This window comes from Staurois parvus, unplaced genomic scaffold (genome assembly GCF_062004578.1).
Source record: "Staurois parvus isolate SC_StPar_1 unplaced genomic scaffold, SC_StPar_1.0 ptg001483l, whole genome shotgun sequence".
Lineage (NCBI taxonomy): Eukaryota > Metazoa > Chordata > Amphibia > Anura > Ranidae > Staurois > Staurois parvus.
Genome location: NW_028319279.1, coordinates 319,897 through 340,611, shown reverse-complemented (window position 1 = coordinate 340,611; position 20,715 = coordinate 319,897). Strand labels below are relative to the sequence as shown.

The window sequence follows — 20,715 nt, the reverse complement described above, 5'->3', positions numbered from 1 at the left end:
ATGTTAAACAACGCACCCGGAACAAAGTCATAAAATACTGTTCAGCCCATTTTAAATGCTGATAGTTTTCATATTTCCGCTAAACAGGGTAGATGCCTTTTAGGCGATGACTTTCTGTTGATGGCAGCAAATCAGGTCTAATATGGCATACAGTGCTGAGGTCAACACCAGCCGAGCGAAACATACAGCTCCTAGGCCAGTGCTGAGGCAAAATGCCCCTCACATAACAGTCAACGTATCCGGCCCAGCTAAACATTGTTCATTAAACAAATATCGATAGTATTTTTTTTTTTTATTACAAAAACAGAAATAGTAAAACACATTTATAAAAATATTTTTTAGACCGGGGACAGTCACTGTGACATGTATCCATCTTCATCTTCTCAGATGTTCTGTAGCTTACTGGAAAGAAAAAAAAATACAAAACTATAATGTAAAATTTATAAGAAATAAAAAAAAAAAAAAAAAAAATTGACAGATGGCAAATAAGCACCATGGCATAAACGATCACGAATACATTTGAATTAATATCCCAAAGGGGAGAAGACGCTTGTCGCTCACAAAGTACTTGGCATCAATTTAGGTGGCCGTGTGTTTAGTTTTCCTTGATACCACAAAAGCTTGCTTTAAACACCTCAGTACATCATGGAGCCAGATTCCTCCTGTTCAACTTTTATTGATCATAGAAAGTGAAAGGGGTGTTGGAAAAAAAATGTCACTCTGTCTTGTTTGACATGACGGGGGAAGGGGGGGCAGGAAGATCCAATCACTGCAAATCATACCATAGACACACATAATTGTTTTAGCTGAACCCACAGTATATGTTTATTCTCTGGGTAGCGACTCCTGAAAAAGGCTTCATATCCAGAAAATAATAAATCCGTTTCAGACTAAGTTCTCATGCACACTGGATGTTTTTACAGCGGCTGTTTTTGGCTTTTTTTTTCTACAACCAGTAAACTCCCCAGCATGTTATGCTATGTGGCAAAAACGCACTACCATGCATTTCAGCAGCTTCTCCATTAAACTCGATTGGAGCAAAAACGCAGCTTTTTGCTTTAAAAAAAAAAGAGTCCCTGACCCTTTCCAAAAACGCAGCAGCTCAAAAAAGCACAGATGTGAACACGTTCCACAGGAAACCATGTTAAATGGACTGTAGTACATTTCATGCATTTGTTTGAACGGAGCCTCAATGCTGGTGTGCGGTAGTATAAAAGCAGTGCTGATGCGACATTTGTGGTTTCTTTTAACTTTTTTTTTTCTCAATTCTATTGGCCACAATAGAATGCGAGGTGGTGAATTGTGTCATATTGTGCTGGGCAAAAAAGTAGTGCTTTTTCTGTGCACATCACTGCAATGTCATGGTGTGAACTGGTCAGGTAGGAGACAAGGCATTTGTCTTGCGGTTGAAGTTCGCTGAAGTAGCAGCCCAACATATTGCACCAGGTGTGAACAGGCCATTAAAAGGTCAGAAAACAACTTTTAATACAAGGTATTACACCAACATGTTACGGTAAAAATAATATAATGACTGGATTTAGATCCACTCAACGTTGGTACCCTGGCAGTCATGCCTGACCTCTGGCTTCAATACTTTCTAAGTAATGTACGCAGAGCACATTGGAAGATCAGGGACTCTAAATTAACTGTAAGCTTGCTTTAAGTCAAAAGACATAGAAGTACTTAAGCTCAGGCTACTAGCATCTTCATGCAGCATTAAAACCGATCCAAAAATATTTACATTTGCAATATCATCTGCTTAGATATTGCAGACTTTAGGGATACGTAAAATGCCCAAAGTCTACCTCAAATAGAGTCCCTTTAAATGTCTACAAAATATAATTTTCATCTTTTACTATCGGAGGATCTCAGGAACTTAAAATACAACATATAATGAGCGTATTTCTTGATGTCCACAAAACACATATGTTTAATTAAAATGATTCCAAAATACTATTGGGGCCCTTTCACATTGCTCCGTTGAAAAAAAAACAAAAACGTGGAAAATCATATATGTATTTTTGGTGTGTTTTCTGGTTGCTTGACTCCAATCATGCATCTATGAAACATGGACATACAAGTCAAAATGTGCACAAAAAAACCGTTTTTGATTCGTTTCAACGGGGAGGTGCGATTTTGGTGCGCTTTCAAAACATGCACCAAAAATCCAAGACCCCTCAAAACACACTGCACCAGCAGCACATTAGTGTGAAGAGTTCCACAGGATTTAAAGGGATACATTTTCATACATTAATGTTCCACTTTTTAAACACCAAAAGTACATCAAAAACTGATCATTGTGAAAGGGTCCTAACCCCTCTTTGCTCATGGATACAAAGTTCAAAAGCACACATCTTGAAGAGCTGAAAAAGTGATCAGTTACCTATCTTCTGCCGTTTTGCTAGATGGATAGTAGACCTTAAAGGCAAACCCACTTCTTGGAAATGAGCCCTAAAGTGATAAAATAATAACAGTGTAAAGCAATACTCTGCATTACAGGTATTATAGCTTGAGGATGGGTGTATACGCTACAAAAATCACCAGTGATCACTACACATAGCTGCATGTAGTATTGACTGATCGCACAAATTTGACATTTATTGATTATAGGTACTGATATAGTGCCGTCAATTTACGCGGCGCTTTACATATATATTGTACATTCACATCAGTCCCTAACCCTCAAGGGGTGTACAATCTAAGGTCCCTAACTGACATGTGGCGCAATCATTAGTGACTATTCACTCCTACATGCTGCACCTCACTGCTCCCTATGTGTATCGACAATTGCTCATCAGAACCAAGATTTAGCAGCACGGTCACAGTGTGCACCAAGCCAAACATCCCTTTATACCATTTTTGATTGCAGCACACGCAGCACTATTCAAATCCCAAAGAACAGCTTATGTGTTATGAAAAGCCCGAGAGGACCCCTTACATTACAGGAACCTCAGAAGTGCATCAACACATTTTAGGTTGGTGGTTGTCAGGCCATGCCTAACTATTGATAGTTTTTCAGGATGGCAAAATATGAACAACAGACATCTGAGGCATCTGTTGTTCATATTTTGCCATCCTGAAAAACTGGTTTAAAATACATTTAAGTGTATGCATAGCCAAAAAGTTTATTTTAAGTTTCAGTTTTGTAACTGTCCCATTGGGGAAATTTCCCATCACTTCCTTTTGACACAACAGAAAATGCGAGGAAATCTCCATGAGGGGAAAACTCTGCTTAGATAGTAGTCACAATAACAGGCTTCCACACTGGAGATTTACTCTTGCTTCTTGTTTGGTGAAAACTCTAAAAATGTTGCATTTTCCTTCACTTTCTGTCTCAGGGACAATGGTCACCAGAATAAAGATGATGAATCCATCCACAAGGGATACAGAGATAACATTTTCACAAAGCTGATAATCCTTCCCTACCCCATTCAAAATAAAAAAAAAAGTTTTGGTTATAGGTACACCATCAGATACTAAACACAATGACTAAGCTCTTCCAATGAATGGTTAATTCAATCAATCACTATTCTATTCTTGACTTCCTCCACTACAGTCACATTGAAAGGAGGACTGATTGTCTGAAGATAAGGACACTGTTCACACAACACAATCTGCTGAAAGGTATAAACTGGCCTTGAGGGACAAACTGCCACAGGCCTATTCTTATGTCCAATTTGATGCTAATTTGATTTCACCTGCTTTGTTGTACAAATGATTCTGCCTATTATTGTTCCTTTGTAGATAAAAAGAAATTCCCTGGGATCCTCCCTTGTTTTGGCCCCAAGCAGAATTTGTAATCACACACACAGTGGACATCACACTCAACCTCCTTTCTGAAGAGCTGGTTTTGTAACATTGGCAAGATGGCCAAAAGCAGAACAAAGTATTCATTTCTATTCAGTATACAAAAACAAAGTATTTGCACAGCTTTCAACAGGTGTCAAGCAGCTTTGTTGACGCAAACTTCAGTTCCAGCATGTGAATGTTAAAGATAGATCTTAATACAGACTAGCAATCTTTTCAATAATCTTCTAGTAGCATTGAAGCTTACTGAACCCTGTGAGCAGCTTGTATGAAGTTTGCCTTCAGAACTCATGTTAAGATCCATTTTGAACGTTCCCAGAACAGAATTGAAGGGTGCTTTAAGGCATGTTGCACACAGGAATAAAAAATGCTGAGTTTTCTACTGATCTGAAATGAGATGCATTGTTGTATATGGGACACTGCACACAGCTGTGTAAAGATCAGTAATACAGCATTGGGTACTAAAGCAGTAAAAAAATACTCGTTCAGGCCCCGTGCACATAAGTGGCATAATTTACTGATGTTTACTCAAGAGCCACAATATTGGCAATGAAAAAGAAATTTACTTGTCTATACTCATCTATACACTTACACACCTTTACTCATCTATACCCAACATTACTCAGGTTTTTTTTGGCCCCTTGCACACGAGTATCACAAGTTCCTGAGTAAACATCAGTAAATTATGATGCCTGTGTGCAAGGGGCCTTACTGTGTCACCAAAGCTGCTTCCTTGAAATTGGCTGACTTTATAAAACCTTACGCAGACTAAAGCCCAAGGCCTAAAAATCATCAAAATCTGAAGTAACCATACAATAAAACAGGTTCTAACACCTAACCCCTCCCCTACTTGAGCATTTAATAGGTAACTTAACCCCTGCAAGGTGCAATTAACTCTTAAGCCGGCCATACATGGATTGAAATTCAGCCACTTCAGCAGGGAGAAGCCAGACTTCAATCCATGTATGGGCTTAACTGGTTGCTATTGTGTACAATCAGCCTGTTAGGTTTTTCCCCAAAAGATCACTGCCACCAGCTATAGCCACCAACACTGATCATTGTATTCTGCCGGTGGGGGAAGTCTCCCCACCATTGGAATGCAATAGCTCAGTGGGAGGTTCTCCCCATCCACACATTCCATGTTGGTTCATTTTGTTTCATTCAATCCGCTAGCTGAATTAGAAAGAAAAAAAAAAAAAAAAAAAGAAAACCTACCCACTACACAACCTGCAACCAACACATGCAACTGGGCTCTGCTGTACAGATGCCTTATACTAGATACAGTATGTGGCAAGCAAGGGAGACATTTTACAAAGATTCAATCTCTTACTGGATTAATGGTGAGGCATTCTGTATTCACGATGGTGAAGGGATCATATTTATCTGCGATGACAACTAAATCAGGCAGAGGGTACAATCGCAGAGCGTAGTCATATGCCCAGTACACGGGGCTGACAAACAGTGGAAGTGGAGTCAAGTGTCCCTGAGAGAGGATGGTTTTCACAAACTAGATTAAAAAAAAACAAAAAAAAAAAACATACATGAACTTGATTTATACCATTTGTAAGAATACGTTTTTTGTTTTGTGGACAATTGCTCAATACACAATGGAGAATTTAGTTTAGTACCTACCTTTTTGGGTTAATTTTGGCATTTTGTATTTAAAGACCGCAAAAGCTACTGGAACCCCCCCCCCCTCCGCCAAAAAGAGCAATACATAAATAGATACACCCTAGACATCTCAACTTTAAAACTTTTCTTGGGCAAGCTAATGTTTATATGTCAAATGAAATGTAAAGAGACTCTTCTGCTGAAGGAACCGCTGACCCACAAAATCTTTATAGATACTCTACCCAATTCCATAGAGCAGAAAGTAAGAAAAAGCTTTCAGTACACCCCATGGTACATCTCCAGAATGTTATATTATGTTCTTTTAATCCTTCTAATGTAAAAAAAAAATAAAAGTTGGGGGGGTGGGGGATATACAAAATCTGATCCTTGGCACTGTTTGAATTCAGAAGTGTTGATTTATACATTTTTCACACAATTCATACAACTTTCATGCAAGATTTATAGATGTTTCTAATTTATTTTCATACTCATGCATTGAACATACTCCTTGTTAAGCTAACTAGACTTCTATGAAAAGTGATCTATGAAAAAAAAAATGCATAGGCTGTTGGCTACCTTTTCTTCATTAGATGAAGTAAATGGAAATCGAACCTACAGTACTATAATGCTGAAACAATGGTCTTGCCCGTTGAAATCAACATCATTGCAAACCATATTACCAACATCATGCAAGAATTACAGTCTCCCCTGTGTGGTCTGAAAATCTTAAAAATTGTAAAAATCTGAATCCATGAGCCCTGATCACATAAGCAGGAACCATCCATCATGCTATCAAGTGTATCAGCTGACACAACCAAACACGCTCAGACAGCTACAGCTGTATCAACTGAGAACACAACAGCCCAGACAGCAATGGCAAATTCTGCATGACAGCTGCACAAGCAACAGAAGTGCCCCAGTAAATTCTGCTGGATATGGTGGCCAGAGAATATCAGATTTCTCCCTTCTGCAAAGGGCCCTGAGATTTGTTTATGCTTACTCAGATTGTGGATGGGGATAATGGGAAGGAATCAGCTGAGATGGAAGTGTGGTCTGTGTGCAGTAAAAGGCGTGTTTCATTTTCTATCAGAAAACAACGAAAGATTAACGACTGGCAACACATTTTAGAATGAGAACTTCAGACACTTATGTAGCTAAGGCTGGCCATACACTATACAATTTTCTGGCCAATTTCTGGCCAATTTCCTATAGATTTACCTTCAACTATATAGTGCAGGAGCCTGCCTAACTGGATACAATTTAAAGTGTTGCTAGTTTTGACTTCCTATTATATGGTTTTTGGTAAATCTAAACAAAAAATCTCAAGAAAATTGTATAATGTATGGCCAGCCTAAAAGACACCACCTAACAAAGAAAACACTGCCTGATGAATCTTCTGCATCCACAGCGGGTCCCCTATGTGCTTCCTCTTGCTGACCCCCTAGATCCATACAGGACAAAGTAGTGACCCAGTAGAAGCCATCCACTCCATGCAGCATTTTTTTTTTAATCTGTTAGGTGATGACAGAGTTGCTTTAAACCTTGCAAGCCCATTTGTTGCAACTAAAGTTAAAAAAAATAAAAATAAAAAAGTGTCAGCTTTAGAGGTTCACCGGCTACCCTAGCTTATTACTTGCACATCATAGGTGATCATGAGTTTTGGGACTTATGTGTCCCCATAGCCTGGTTTGTCTATGAATAACTGTTGAACCTCTTTAGTATTTTCATAGCTCTCTTTTTATGAGCTTTGCTATACAGTGAGCTTATGTACAGATTTCCTGTTTGTTTTATTAAGAAATCTTCAATAAAAACTATTATTTACAACAAAAAAATAAAAATAAGGAATACTTAGGCTACCACTGAAAACCTCTCCTAAAAATGCTAGTTATCACTGACCCGAAACAAGTCAACTACTACCTGAATACAGCGGGTGTAGCCCTGCATGATATGAATTATATTTTTATTCAGAAGGATGTTGTGATAAACATGGAGCCAAAGGGGACACACTCGCTCACATGCTGCCAGCAGACACAGCAATATCCTAACTAGTGGATTAAGACAGTCTGCTGTACAAAGGTGGTGTTGGGCTTTTTTTTTTTAGAAAATCCAACATGCTTTTCAAAAACTGAACATTTTGGATGCTCCTTGTAAGAAGTGCTAATTTTTAAAATAGCAATTTTAAAGAATCATAAAAAAAATCCTTTATAGTTAATTTATATAAACCTAAGATTTCATATTCCTAATATGTGTCTTCTGTACCATGTACTTGTATGGAAAGGTATCCTGTTCTCTATGTATGGCTTCCTTTGTGTGAAATCCTTGGTGTTCCTGCCAGTCCATCTGCTTTCCTATTAAAAACGGACCACACTAGGCAGGAGAACACAGCACGGTCAGTTCTATAGCTGTACTGGGAACTCAGCTTGCTCTCCTCCAATGATCAGACTTGTGCTGACACACTGGGAAGACCAGTGTATTGCTGATTCTCCTACCCCAGCTCTCCAAGGTCCATGTTTAGCTGAGAACAGAGATATGGGTTTCGTAGTTAGTTATATATTTTATTTATTTACTTAATTATTAAAAAAAATATTTTTAATATACACTAATGTTTTGCCTTTCAGTTCTATTTGAAACTGTGTTGTTTTACTAGGTGATGGTTTACATACACCTTAAAAAAAAAAGAAAAAAAAAAAAAAAAAAAAAAAAAGGTAGAAATATAATTGGTTAAAAATGTATTTCCTTTTAAGGCCTTGTTCACACAGGACTTACTACAAGATATGCCTGTGTTAGGGCCACATTTACCCGCATAGGGTTGCACAAGTGTTCTGTGCATCCCTGTATAGCAAGTTCCAGTGATGTCAATTTGGAAGCAATGGACACAGCTGTTGCTCCCAATCTGACATCTGTGCAGGTGCACGGCCCAGAACGCACGGTCTGGGGCTGTGCACTCACATGGATGTTAAATTGTGAGCAGCGGACACTTGTGCATCTGCATGCGGATAAACAGATCTTACTTTGGGAGTACATTATAGCACAGCGCATTTGAACGATGCCCAAGTCTCTTACATAGTGCTGTGCATGGCCACACCGACATCTTTATATGCACATTAAAAGGTATATTGGCTATGAAGACATTTATGATACATAAAAATGTTAGCTTACACGTATAATAAAGGCATTAGGATTGAATGTCTTAGAATTTTTACCAATAACCCCATCCATCATTTTACTACAAATAAACCATATTTACAAAAAGCCCACATCCTCCAATAAAACATTATTGTTGTTTGATACTTACATGACTGGGAATGTCCAAACTGCTGCTGGGGAAGCGAACACAATTTCTGCACATTTTGTTGACCAGATCCTCGCGGAATACAACAATTTCCTGTGTGCAATACTGAATCCTGCAACAGACAGCAATAAGAGTACCAGTGTGCTACCTACCGATATCCTGTCAAAAGTTTATTGCCATATTAAAGGATCGCTATACCTTGCATGTCATATTTATTATTATTATTATACAGTATTTATATAGCGCCAACAGTTTGCTCAGCGCTGTACATTACAATGGGGGACAATACATGAGACAGTACAACAACAATACAGTGCGAAACACAAAGGGCCCTGCTCCCTGGAGCTTACAATCTAGGAATATTTCTAAACATATGCTTACAAGTACATCAGGGAGCCAAGTATGTAAGTGGGTGTTACATTTTCTGCTGGGAAACAATCAGGGAATGCATTTACAGCAGTAAAACGTTATCTGGTGCCCAGCACACCATATACCACAAACAACCAGAGATCAAAAATGGCATATCAGGGTATTTGCTTAAGCAAATCCTGTTAGCATTTTTAGAAGATTAGCAGTGGCAAATCTTATTTTTCTAACTGTCTGGTTTTCTGCGGCTTCAATAGTTGAATTTTCTGATCTGGAACAAGCAGGCAGCAATCATGAACTCCTGATCTGCATATTTGTTCCAAATCTGTGCCTCACAGAACCAATGACACTGGATTTAGCGTGAGAGCCAGGCAACTATCTTTCTCAAAAGGGGGAGGGGTCAGTAATGGGGTGTTCCATATTACTTCAGTACAATTTATAACAGAATGAGAAGGACAAATAGGCAATGTCTGAATGTTCCCTTTATTCCCAGGCTTCCATCCTTTTTTTTCACCTGGTAAGCCTGCAGGTAACACACTTTGCGTAACTGGGTGACAACAGTTGCTCATTGTTATCAACAGAGGAGCAGGACTATCACCCATCCCCCATGAATGCCTTTGAGGTATTTTAAAAGTACAGTACCTGACCTGAAAAATGCTCTTTTGGCTGCATGGAAACAATTTCCCACATACAAGACCTCAAGATCTTGTGGAAAGCCTTCTGAGGGAGGAGATATCATAGCTTCAAAAAGGGGGCTGGACAACATCATATTCAAGCATAGGCAAAGCATTTCTGTCACAGAGCCGGTCCAGGCTCTGAAAAGATCTTGACCATATGATCGAGATCCTCCCAGGAGACTGGACCAGCACCTGGCTCAGCCTCTCAACGAGCCACTGAGAGCCTGAGCCAGCACCCTCCACAGCCCAGCGCTCCAGTGAGTGCTGGAGGGACAGAGCAGAAAGCCAGTGACTGACAGTCATGGCTCACTGCTCAATGCGAAGGGGAGAACTGAACGTTCAGCTGTGTATGATCACTCAGTCCTCAGTGCAGAGCTAAAGGGGGCTGGCAGGGTAGGAGAGTATAAATATTTTTTCCAGAAAGCCATACTTCTCTTTTAATGACCATAGTTTTGCAACAGGATTTCCAACAGGGTCAGATAGGTACTTTAATCATGATAGAAAACACTGCAATATTGAAGTCGTCACTAACTGAATATTTTAAAAGACACTTGGCAAGTCCAAAACCTCACATCAAACATACAACTCACCTGCATGGATTTGTGGTAAAAATGGAGAATGGGACTCGTTCCCTAAATTCCTCTGTGATATGCTCTGCTATGGGCGGCCTGTAAGAAAAACATTCAGTAACTAGAACACCAGCCTCATACTGTAACTTAAAAAAAAACCCAGAAGTATTTATTTGCTTTTACTTATAAAAATGTTTACTCAAACTCCTTGGAATATCTAGATTTGGTGACAAAAGATGCTTGCCACACGTCAGTCTCCATAAGTGATGTCATCAACATTTTCAAACTTCTAAGCCTGGTGAAACGTAATACATAAGGTCGCAGTCTGCTCAGTGATTCCCAAATGTATTGAGTTTACGTGGAGTCCTTTTCCATGGCCTCCAAGATATTTTCAGACTCAGAGAAAAGACAGCTGGCAAGGGGCCGATGCCCAGAGCTACTGTAGTTCTTGTTATTATCACCATCATCTGTTACTGCAAGCTGTGTCCCAGTAAAAAACACCTAAATGCAATTTAAGGGATGCCACTGACTAACAATCATTTGGTGGATATAAATTTTTTCAGCTAAACCCACCCGGCAGGAGGATTAAGTTGCTGAAGCTTCACACATAAAGTGAACTTACTTTATACTAGATGTATACAGAAATAGACAAAGCTATGTTAACAGCTTGTCTGGGCTGGATAAATAATGACAGACGTGCCAAGACCACCAAAACTCTAAAACAAAGCTTTAGGTTAACTTTGAGTACAAGTCTGCATTACACATTTTCCAAGGACAACAAACTATACACAACCAACGACATGCCACAGAGAAATAAACGTACCTTGGCAATATAAAACCAGGGCCTGGGTCCTCTGGACCGGGTACAAACACAAATCGGCTGCTGTTAAAGATCAAACATCAAAAAAGCATCAGAAAAATATTAACAAATGAATTTAACATTCCCCTGTCCCCCCATGCATCTCCAAAAGCAGGTTATACCATATAAAATACAGACATACTGTAAGTCATAAAAAAAGTCTCATATCATTTGCCTATAGTAAACTGACTCTCCCTTTAATTCTCCCAGTACTAGTTGAAAAATGAGTCCCAGAGTTTCCCAAAGTCCCCAACAATGAATATTAGCAGAAAAAAAAGAAAAGAAAAAGGAAGGGATTACCTTTTGTGAATGTTGGGGTACTCAGATATCACATCTGCTAGACTTTTGAATGAATCTGAAAGTAAAAAAAAACCTTCTTATTTAGTTCTTTCCTTCAAAACCATCACAATTCAGAAACCATTAGTGACAAGAGACGGCAGAAAAAGAACAGCCCTTATTGACTAATTTAACCTTCTTAGTAGTACTTTTCCATTTACAGTATTCCTATATAGATGCATATATAACAGCGTTTTGATGGAATGCATGAGACTGGTATAGTTCATCCTTCAGAGGCTTTGCACAAGTTGGTAAGGAAGGAAAAATCACCAGTTAGCAACCTGCTGTCCTGTCTTGTTGCTAGAAGGTGAAACCTGCTGGTTTTGTAATTCTTGCGGTGAGCGCCCATATCGTTTTCACGTCCTAGCAACAAGGTAAAGGAGAACACTGCTGCCTAGTGCCCACGGGATAGGGCAGACCAAATTATTTCTCATTAATTAAGGAAAACCATTTGTCGTATAAATCTGTATACCTTTTAGAGATTTAATCTGATTTTTCCCATATGGTGCAGAAGAAAAGTTTCCACAGAAGATGAAGCAGGTAGGAGGAGCTGTGGAGTAACCTGAAAAGATCACACAATATGTTTAGCTCCTTGTCTACCAATAACATATTAACAGTAAAATCCATTAAACAAACCTGAAAGGAATCTATTTAGAACATTAAGGGTAGCAATATATGGCCTACCCTAGCTTCAACCTGAAGGACTGATGTAACACTCAGCCCTGTATGATTAATCTCAGCTCTGGGGCATCAGCAGGCACTTCCAAATGTTAGATCATCCTTGCACACAAAAACCTCTTAGCTTGACTGAAGATCTTTGTGCACAAGGACCGATTGGTTGTTACCTCTTCTTGACAAGTACAGAACTTTACCCCATCCTGCTGGTTCAGACATTAAGTCTGTGCAAGTTAAAATGCATGGGGTTCCAGCAGTTTCAATATAGAGAATCTCCCTAGTCATAACTGAACTCAAGGTTGTAAAGCTCTGGGGCTCTCCCACTAAGATTTCCTTGAATCAAAGCCCAACTCCAGTTTACATGCCGGAGATCGCTGTGGGCAGGCAGGCACATATTATTGCAGAAGGAACGTTGTCTCTTGCGATAATAGCTTCCTACAGTCTGTTATAACCAAGACTGCTGTTCCACTTTAATCTACATATTAAATATTATAGGCATTAGAGAATTAAATATAGCTCTGCGGAGGGTAGGCCATTGGGCCAGTGAATCTAATGTTACTGTACACACATTTCCACTGTTTGAAATGACATCATTAAGATCTTAAAATGATTTTATATTGGTAATAATTCTGTCTGAATTCTGAAGCTAGCATGAAAATGTACTAAGCAAGACAGCCTGAATGAATTGCTGTCTGTGCCTAACTTGCTCTGAGATCCTGGGGTGGGGGTTAATGTTATAGCCCCATCATTGAGGGCTATAACTTTATGATAGGGGTTGGAACAAACAGGTCTACATTCTTTTTTTAAACATGCGAATGACTGTTAAGCTGGCCACAGATGGTTTGAATCTTGGCCGATTCACCAGGGACTGGCCGAGACTCGAACCATCTATGGACAGGCTGATTGCACCCAAATTGATTGTTGTATGACTTGGCTACAACCAACCTGTAACATTTTTCATGTGAATATTGCCAGTGGCTATTTCCTGCTAGCAGTAAATCACTGATCTCCTGGCAGGGACAGATCCCTGCACCCCCTGCTGGGAGAACACTATAGCTCAGCGGGAGGGATTCCCCCATCAACACTGCTTGTGTTGCTGGGAGAATCAAGCAATTTTCTTTCCAGCAACCCATGGTTGCAGGAAAGAAAATCACACCGTTTAGGGCTAGCTTTAGAGGCATGGGGATGTCAGTTTTTTATTCCTAGAATAAGTTAAGGAAACTAAAGTTTTACACCGTACAAGAACTACAGTATCTCACAGAAGTGAGTGCACCCCACACATTTTTGTAAATATTTTATTATATCTTCTCATGTAACAACACTGAAGAAATGACACTTTGCTACAATGTAAATAGTGAATGTACAGCTTGTATAACAGTGTATATTTGCTGTCCCCTCAAAATAACAACACACAGCTATTAATGTCTAAACCGCTGGCAACAAAAGTGAGTACACCCCTAAGTGAAAATGTCCAAATTGGGCCCAATTAGCCATTTTCCCTCCCCGGTGTCACGTGACTTGTTAGTGTGACAAGGTCTCAGGTGTGAATGGGGAGCAGGTTGTTAAATTTGGTGTTATTGCTCTCACTCTCTCATACTGGTCACTGGAAGTTCAACATGGCACCTCATGGCAAAGAACTCCCTGAGAATCTGAAAAAAAAAAAAAAAATTGTTGCTCTACATAAAGATGGCCTAGGCTATAAGAAGATTGCCAAGACCCTGAAACTGAGCTGCAGCACGATGGCCAAGACCATACAGCGGTTAAACAGGACAAGTTCCACTCAGAACAGACCTCGTCATGGTCAATCAAAGAAGTTGAGTGCACATGCTCAGCGTCATATCCAGAGGTTGTCTTTGGGAAATAGACGTATGAGTGCTGCCAGCATTGCTGCAGAGCTTGAAGGGGTGGGGGGTCAGTCTGTCAGTGCTCAGACCTTACGCTGCACACTGCATCAAATTGGTCTGCATGACTGTCGTCCCAGAAGGAAGCCTCTTCTAAAGATGATGCACAAGAAATCCCGCAAACAGTTTGCTGAAGACAAGCAGACTAAGGACATGGATTGCTGGAACCATGTCCTGTGGTCTGATGAGACCAAGATCAACTTATTTGGTTCAGATGGTGTCAAGTGTGTGCAGCGGCAACCAGGTAAGGAGTACAAAGACAAGTGTGTCTTGCCTACAGTCAATCATGGTGGTGGGAGTGTCATGGTCTGAGACTGTAGGAGTGCAAGGTCTCTAACATCCACCAGCTCCGTGATATCGTCATGGAGAAGGACTCCAGTGGCAACTTGTGAAGCTCTGGTGAACTCCATGCCCAAGAGGGTTAAAGGCAATGCTGGAAAATAATGCTGTCCACACAAAATATTGACACTTTGGGCCCAATTTGGACATTGTCACTTAGGGGTGGACTCACTTTTGTTGCCAGCGGTTTAGACATTAATGGCTGTGTGTTGAGTTATTTTGAGGGGACAGCAAATTTACATGTTATTCAAGCTGTACACTGACTACGTCACATTGTAGCAAAGTGTCATTTCTTCAGTGTTGTCACATGAAAAGATATAATAAAATATTTACAAAAATGTAAGGGGTGGACTCACTTCTGTGAGATACTGTATATTATGTAGTCAGTTCAGATGTAAATAGTGCTCAGTAAAGTCTTGCAAATACCTGAAAACATGACATGAAGTTTCTCTATGACTTCTACCTGGTCCAGCCAGAGGTCAGACACAAACACAAACATGGCGTCCTCATTCTCCTCTTCCAACTGCTTTAGTTTTGCTGATGCTTTTACAGATGTGGATGAGGGCCCTCCAAAAAAGTTTACATTACCATAATAAGCCCTGCAAGATTATTTACATGTTATTACATTCTCTTAACTTGTGTTTAGTATTATAATTTTCACCAAAGAATATTTTCCAACACAACCACCAAAAAAAAAAAGAAATGTCTGCTTGAGATTATTTACATGTTTGCAAAAGGTGCAAAGTGATGCACTTACTGAGTTACCATAAGGTGGAGGACAGAGTCATTTGTGGTGCATAATATAAATCATCATGGAAGAATATTTATTTTCCAGCATGAAAGAGAAATATTTTTTTCTCCATGATATTATTTATATGTTTGTAAAAGGAGCACAAAAGGTCGATGGACATACGAGAACCTAGTAACACACAGTATTATGTTAGCACAAGTAGATGATATTTATTGATTTATCTCAATGTTTCTATTATAAAATTTTGCAAACCGGTAATTTTTCTCCTTCACTGATGTGCGTTGATGAGGCTGCACTGATAGGCACTGCTGGGCACTGACTGGCGGCACAGCTGGGCACTGACTGGCGGCACAGCTGGGCACAGGTGGGTGGCACTGCTGGGCGGCACTGATCTTCAGTGCACTGATGATCGGTGCCGATCCCTCCTCTGACAATTGCCGGTTATTGGCAGTACTTTCCTCACGCTGTGACGGTGTGAGGAAACTGCAGCCGATAACTGGCAACGGTATTTACCGCTGATCTGCTGTGTCATTGGACACAGCTGATCACATGGTAAAAGGACGCTGTGATTGGGACACAGCGATCACGAAGATCGCCGGGGGAACGCAGGAGGGCGTGTTCTGGGAGGATGTCATGCCCTCCCAGAACTGGCAAGCCGCAGTGAAGCCGTCATTCAGCTATCTGCGGCCGGCAAGTGGTTAAAGTGTCAGTACAAAGTTTGGTGGGGTGCTTCATTACATCAACCAATCCATCCAAACCCACATTTGCAGTTAAAATCTCTCCCATAATACAGGTACAGCTGTAGGAAAGGAATTTGCAGTGCTTTCAGAAAGCAGATTCTTTTTCATCCCACGTGTCAAGGTTTCTGTGAAGATTTGTTGCAGTGTATTACCCACAATTTATATTAAAGGAATTCTATACTGAGAAGAATATGATAGCTATACTTAAGTCCTCACCTTGTTGTATTGGAAGGTTCAGTAGGTGGAAATCCAAATGCATTGACATGAAATATTTTATCCTCGTACCACCCTATATAGAAACAAAATCACATGTAACACTTTTCTTTGACATTGATATAGGAAGCAATTACAATTACATCATAACAGAATGGATACATTACCTTCTGCTAATACAAAACAAGATTCTGTATAAAGGCCGCTGTGGAACTGGTGCAGTGGAGTTAAGGGAATGCTGCAGCAGATACATTCAGAGATGATGTTTTACAATAACAAAACTATGCACATAAGGAGGTAATAGTATAACAAAGAAAGGAATCCTTCCAACAAACTGAGGATTAAAATAAATTCATAGGCAAAAGCATCAGCACAAAAGGTATTTTTGTCATGACAATTCTCTTAATTCTTATCCTTCCATAAAGTTGGTAACCACATGGGGAAGTATTTGTACAGGTTAAAAGGACACTGCCACTTATCTTTTACATCTAAAAGCACAGGTACATTTGTTTTTGTTTTTTTTAGGAATAGGTGCATAAAAATGGAGTACATGAAACACTTCAGCAAATTCCTTGATTTACTTGCACAGAACAGACACAGAAGGAATTATATCAAAGATTACACGCTAGCACTCATGTGCATGTTCACAGTTCTCAATAACTTACAGGTATGAGCAAGGACAAAACAGACTACGTGGAGTTCAAAGCAGGGGGGTGGACTCCGTTTCAATCAGCAGGTCATCTGGTCACAGATCCCCTGCTGATCAGAGCAGAGCAGGCGGATGACAGAACAGTGTCAGCTCAGTTTATGAACTGTTTAGTGAACACGGACAGAGCCTGCTCTGCTCTGTCGGCAGACTACCCTCCAATCTGATCCACTTAAATCGGAAGAATACGGATCCCTTCCCTTTATTTATTTATTTTTTGGCAGAACATAGGCGGTTGTACGTGGACACAAGTTTATTTATACCCACCTGTCCATAGGCATGCATGGACCTGAAAAAAAATACAAGTGGACCTGATTGAACCCTCCACATGAAAGTAGCCTTAGCGTGATAAAATAGTAGCCAGATACTCAGCAATGTTATATGTAACAGAATTGATACTGCTGACAATCAGTCTTAGGGAGCATCTTCTTGTGTATCTTGGGGAGTCCATACAGGCACCATGTAGCATTTCTGGGATAGAGACAGCAGTGCAAGGTCTGATTAAGGACTTATCTTTTCTAGCTGTTGAAACCAATCTATCACCTCATTTTCTTGTAACTACATAGCTCATAATTGTTGACATCACTGAGCAGATTGGTCACCTTCCAATGATAATTCAATGTATTTATGACATCAGTACATCTCCCCTGTCTGGATGGTAATGTTTGGATCCATACTAAACAATGTAAGAGCTCTCTTCTCTAATTGGGTCAAGTCGAAAGATGCTTTGTCACTGGACAGGACCACTGGGACCCACAGATGGAGTTGTTCAGCCTCTTCTACCAATATGTGGTTGTTAGAGATGGAAGAATCAGTAGCTGTGATAATATCCACCACAGGAACCCATCAGGGTGCCACAGCAAAGTTCAGTCTCTTGGTTAAGATTTTGTATTTTGGCCAAGTAAGCTCTGTGTCTGATAGGTTTTTTTTTTTTATACAAATGTCCTTATTTCTTTGGGGTTTTCTGCCTTTCATCTTTCTTCTCCAGGATAACTCCCCTGTTCTGTTCTTGCTGGTTCACAGTAACTGGTGAACTTGTTGATCTATCTTTCCTTGCTCTTAGCATTTGGCTAGCTCAGCTAGTTCTGTAAATTCACGCACTCTTTCCAGGATCTCAGCAGGTAGTTTTCATGTCAAACAGTTAAAGACTAAGTTCACCTTTTTTTCCCCTAAATTCCAGCTCCCCATATCTACCAATATAATGAACCTAATTTTTTTTTTTAGAACAAGGCCTTACCTTAGCCCCTGCTGTATTCATAGAAAACTTCATCACTTCCTGGTATGTAGATTTGGGACGTGACAACCAGTAAGACACAGGAAGTAAATCATCAGCTGACCTCATTAGCACACACACCTTCACCCATGAACTACATTTGCACGGCATCCCTGCAGCTGTGCATTTGCCTGGCTTGTCAATGAAGGCTGCCACAGTTGCTATGTTTGCACGGCATCCCCAGCACCCCTCGAAACAGGCCCAGGCTGGATGCTAAGGTACGGCCTTGTCCAAAAAATCAAAGAAAGCTTTTATCTTTTTGCAGCAGAGGTATATTAATGGAATATTGGTACACAGGGGAGCTGGAATTTAGGAAAAAGAAAACGTGAACTTAGCCTTTAAACTTCATTAACTTTCTGTCTCAAAGCATACATGATAAAGTGAGTGTCTCACCCACACATTTATCAGTTGTGTTTTAGCCCCTGTGTAAAATCATACTGGCCCTTTTGACGCTTTACAATGGAACCCAAGCACAGGCTTCTAGAGTTAAGTCCAAGACATCTGAGGATGCATAGCTAGAACCTTATCCTATGACCTGGACAAATGAAAACCTTTACAGACACAATACAGGGATGCTTTCTTTACACAACAAATGTAGGCTGTCTGCCACTCTCATGAATTTCCTTGCAACTGTTCAATTGAGTACTGTTCATGATACTTTTTTTTATATTTGCAATAGCAGTACATTTTCAGGACAAGTTATTGGGTTCTACGCCTGTCTTCGAAGGTCAAGAATTTTGTTAAAACCTTTGTACATCAGTATTGCTTACAACTGTTCAGCTCCCAGCCAGTCCTGTCTCTTGGGATTTACTGACTAGAAAAATTAAAGTAGAAGGCAAGTCAAACATTAAGCTTAAATCCACCCCAGCCCCCATTCTATACCTATTATATCTACTCTGTAAAAAGAAAGATGTCTATACTTGCCTATTCTACTTGCTCAGGTTTGATTACATGATCTCTCCAGCATCAGTTTCAGTGAAGAGGAGAGATTACCGACAATGGCTGCATAGCCTGGGTGATGACATCACCAATAGGCTAACTATGGGGCAGCTGTTGTCGGCTGTCCCTCTCAACAGTGAGGCCAGCACTAGAAACCTTTCATGTAACCGGACCAACTTTAGTATAGGTAAGTATCCATATCTTCCCTTTTACAGGGTAGATAGAATAGACTTAGAATGGAGGTAGGAGTAGATCTAAGCTTAGTTAGGGGTTGAGTTTAGAGCACAGAACTGTCCATGTTAGAGCCCATGCACATGGGGCGTTTGGAAAACTCTTCTGAACGATGGAAACCGACTGCTGGAAAACAAAGGTTAAAAAAAGTCAGTTTAGCCACGTTTGCATACCGTGTTTATGCAGGTTTGCGTTTAGAAGCATTTTTAAAAGATAACCTCAGGAGACCTTCCAGAATGCACTGAAAAATAGTAAAAAATTAACTATTTCAGACATTTTGAGAGGAATAGAGAGAGCAGAAGCAGAGAGAGCAGTATGTGTTGAGATGACCGGACTTTTCTGGTTGTATTCATTATGGATCCCATCAGGAGCATAATGCAAGATGTTCTACCATTTTTTTCCTTCACTCGAAACCTGAAACTGATTGCGCTGGTGTACCGGGTCCATTTGAATACATGGAAAATGCTTTGTTTGCATTTCTGATGATGAAAAAAGGCTCTGGGCAGCATCTGGACATGGAACAGTTAGCAAACACTTATAAACGCAGTTAACCACGTTTACAAGCGTTTGAAACGGCGGTAAAATCTACTCCTGAACGCAAGTTTTGTGCGTTCAAAAAAACGACTGTAAACTCAACTGCCTGTAAACGACTGTGTACATGGACAAATAGCAAAACATTAGGGAGAGTTTAGGGGCTGCTGAAAAAAAAATGATGTGTAGCATAAGGGCCTGTCTGATTTGATACAAATTGAATAGATTGTTCAGGTGTGTCCTCCTATTCCATAGTTCTTGCAAATCTAAAGAAAATTGCACAGAGATTGTACAATCGGATTGCATATTGTATGGCCGTCTTTATACAAGTACATAGGAGGGAGTGGACGAAGATGCTCAGTTGTCAGGCCCCGTTCACATCTCCACGTAGTGAAAACTCACATTCCCACGTTTTGGAATGTTTTTATTTATCGCGCATAGGACAGTCCATTCACTTGACCGTTAATTAATGGCACAGAAAGCACAACTAGTTATTTTAGGTATATAGAGGTATACACTATACAATCTGATTGTACAAGCTCCTTTATATTTACAAAAACTATATCATAGGAGGACATATCATCTATCACTCTATATCCAATCAAGCAGGTCCTTGCAATCCATATTTGATGGTAGATCTAAGGGAGATTGTACAGTGTATGGTGAGCTTTACAGAACCCAGGACACACTTCTCCGGTTTTCAATACTACAGCTCTATACACATAGGCAGTTATCTGATCGCTCAGCTCCTGCACACTCTGAAAAATGAAAGGTCTATGCAAGATGAAATTAAGATAGAAAAAAAATTTATGGCTACCAGGAAATGATGAAGCTTTCGAAGAAATGTAGCAAGGGATAAGGTAAGGCCCTGTTCTCAAAATCAAGGAGAGCTTTTATTT

At 40.0% G+C, this 20,715-nt stretch overlaps 1 protein-coding gene across 1 annotated transcript in view; it reads right to left on the bottom strand.

The window, feature by feature from the left end:
- Positions 1 to 273: 273 nt before the first annotated feature.
- Positions 274 to 20,715, bottom strand: part of POLE2 (DNA polymerase epsilon 2, accessory subunit) — a 33,028-nt gene continuing 12,586 nt past the window's right edge. Inside the window, exons 9-19 of the mRNA XM_089662506.1 lie at positions 16,304 to 16,352; positions 16,140 to 16,212; positions 14,859 to 15,031; positions 11,990 to 12,079; positions 11,482 to 11,536; positions 11,146 to 11,205; positions 10,344 to 10,421; positions 8,714 to 8,822; positions 5,138 to 5,314; positions 2,384 to 2,451; positions 274 to 402 (exon numbers count right to left, since the gene is read on the bottom strand). Coding sequence (XP_089518632.1) covers positions 384 to 402; positions 2,384 to 2,451; positions 5,138 to 5,314; positions 8,714 to 8,822; positions 10,344 to 10,421; positions 11,146 to 11,205; positions 11,482 to 11,536; positions 11,990 to 12,079; positions 14,859 to 15,031; positions 16,140 to 16,212; positions 16,304 to 16,352 — 951 coding nt within the window. The 3' untranslated portion in view covers positions 274 to 383. The remainder of the gene's footprint in view (positions 403 to 2,383; positions 2,452 to 5,137; positions 5,315 to 8,713; positions 8,823 to 10,343; positions 10,422 to 11,145; positions 11,206 to 11,481; positions 11,537 to 11,989; positions 12,080 to 14,858; positions 15,032 to 16,139; positions 16,213 to 16,303; positions 16,353 to 20,715) is intronic.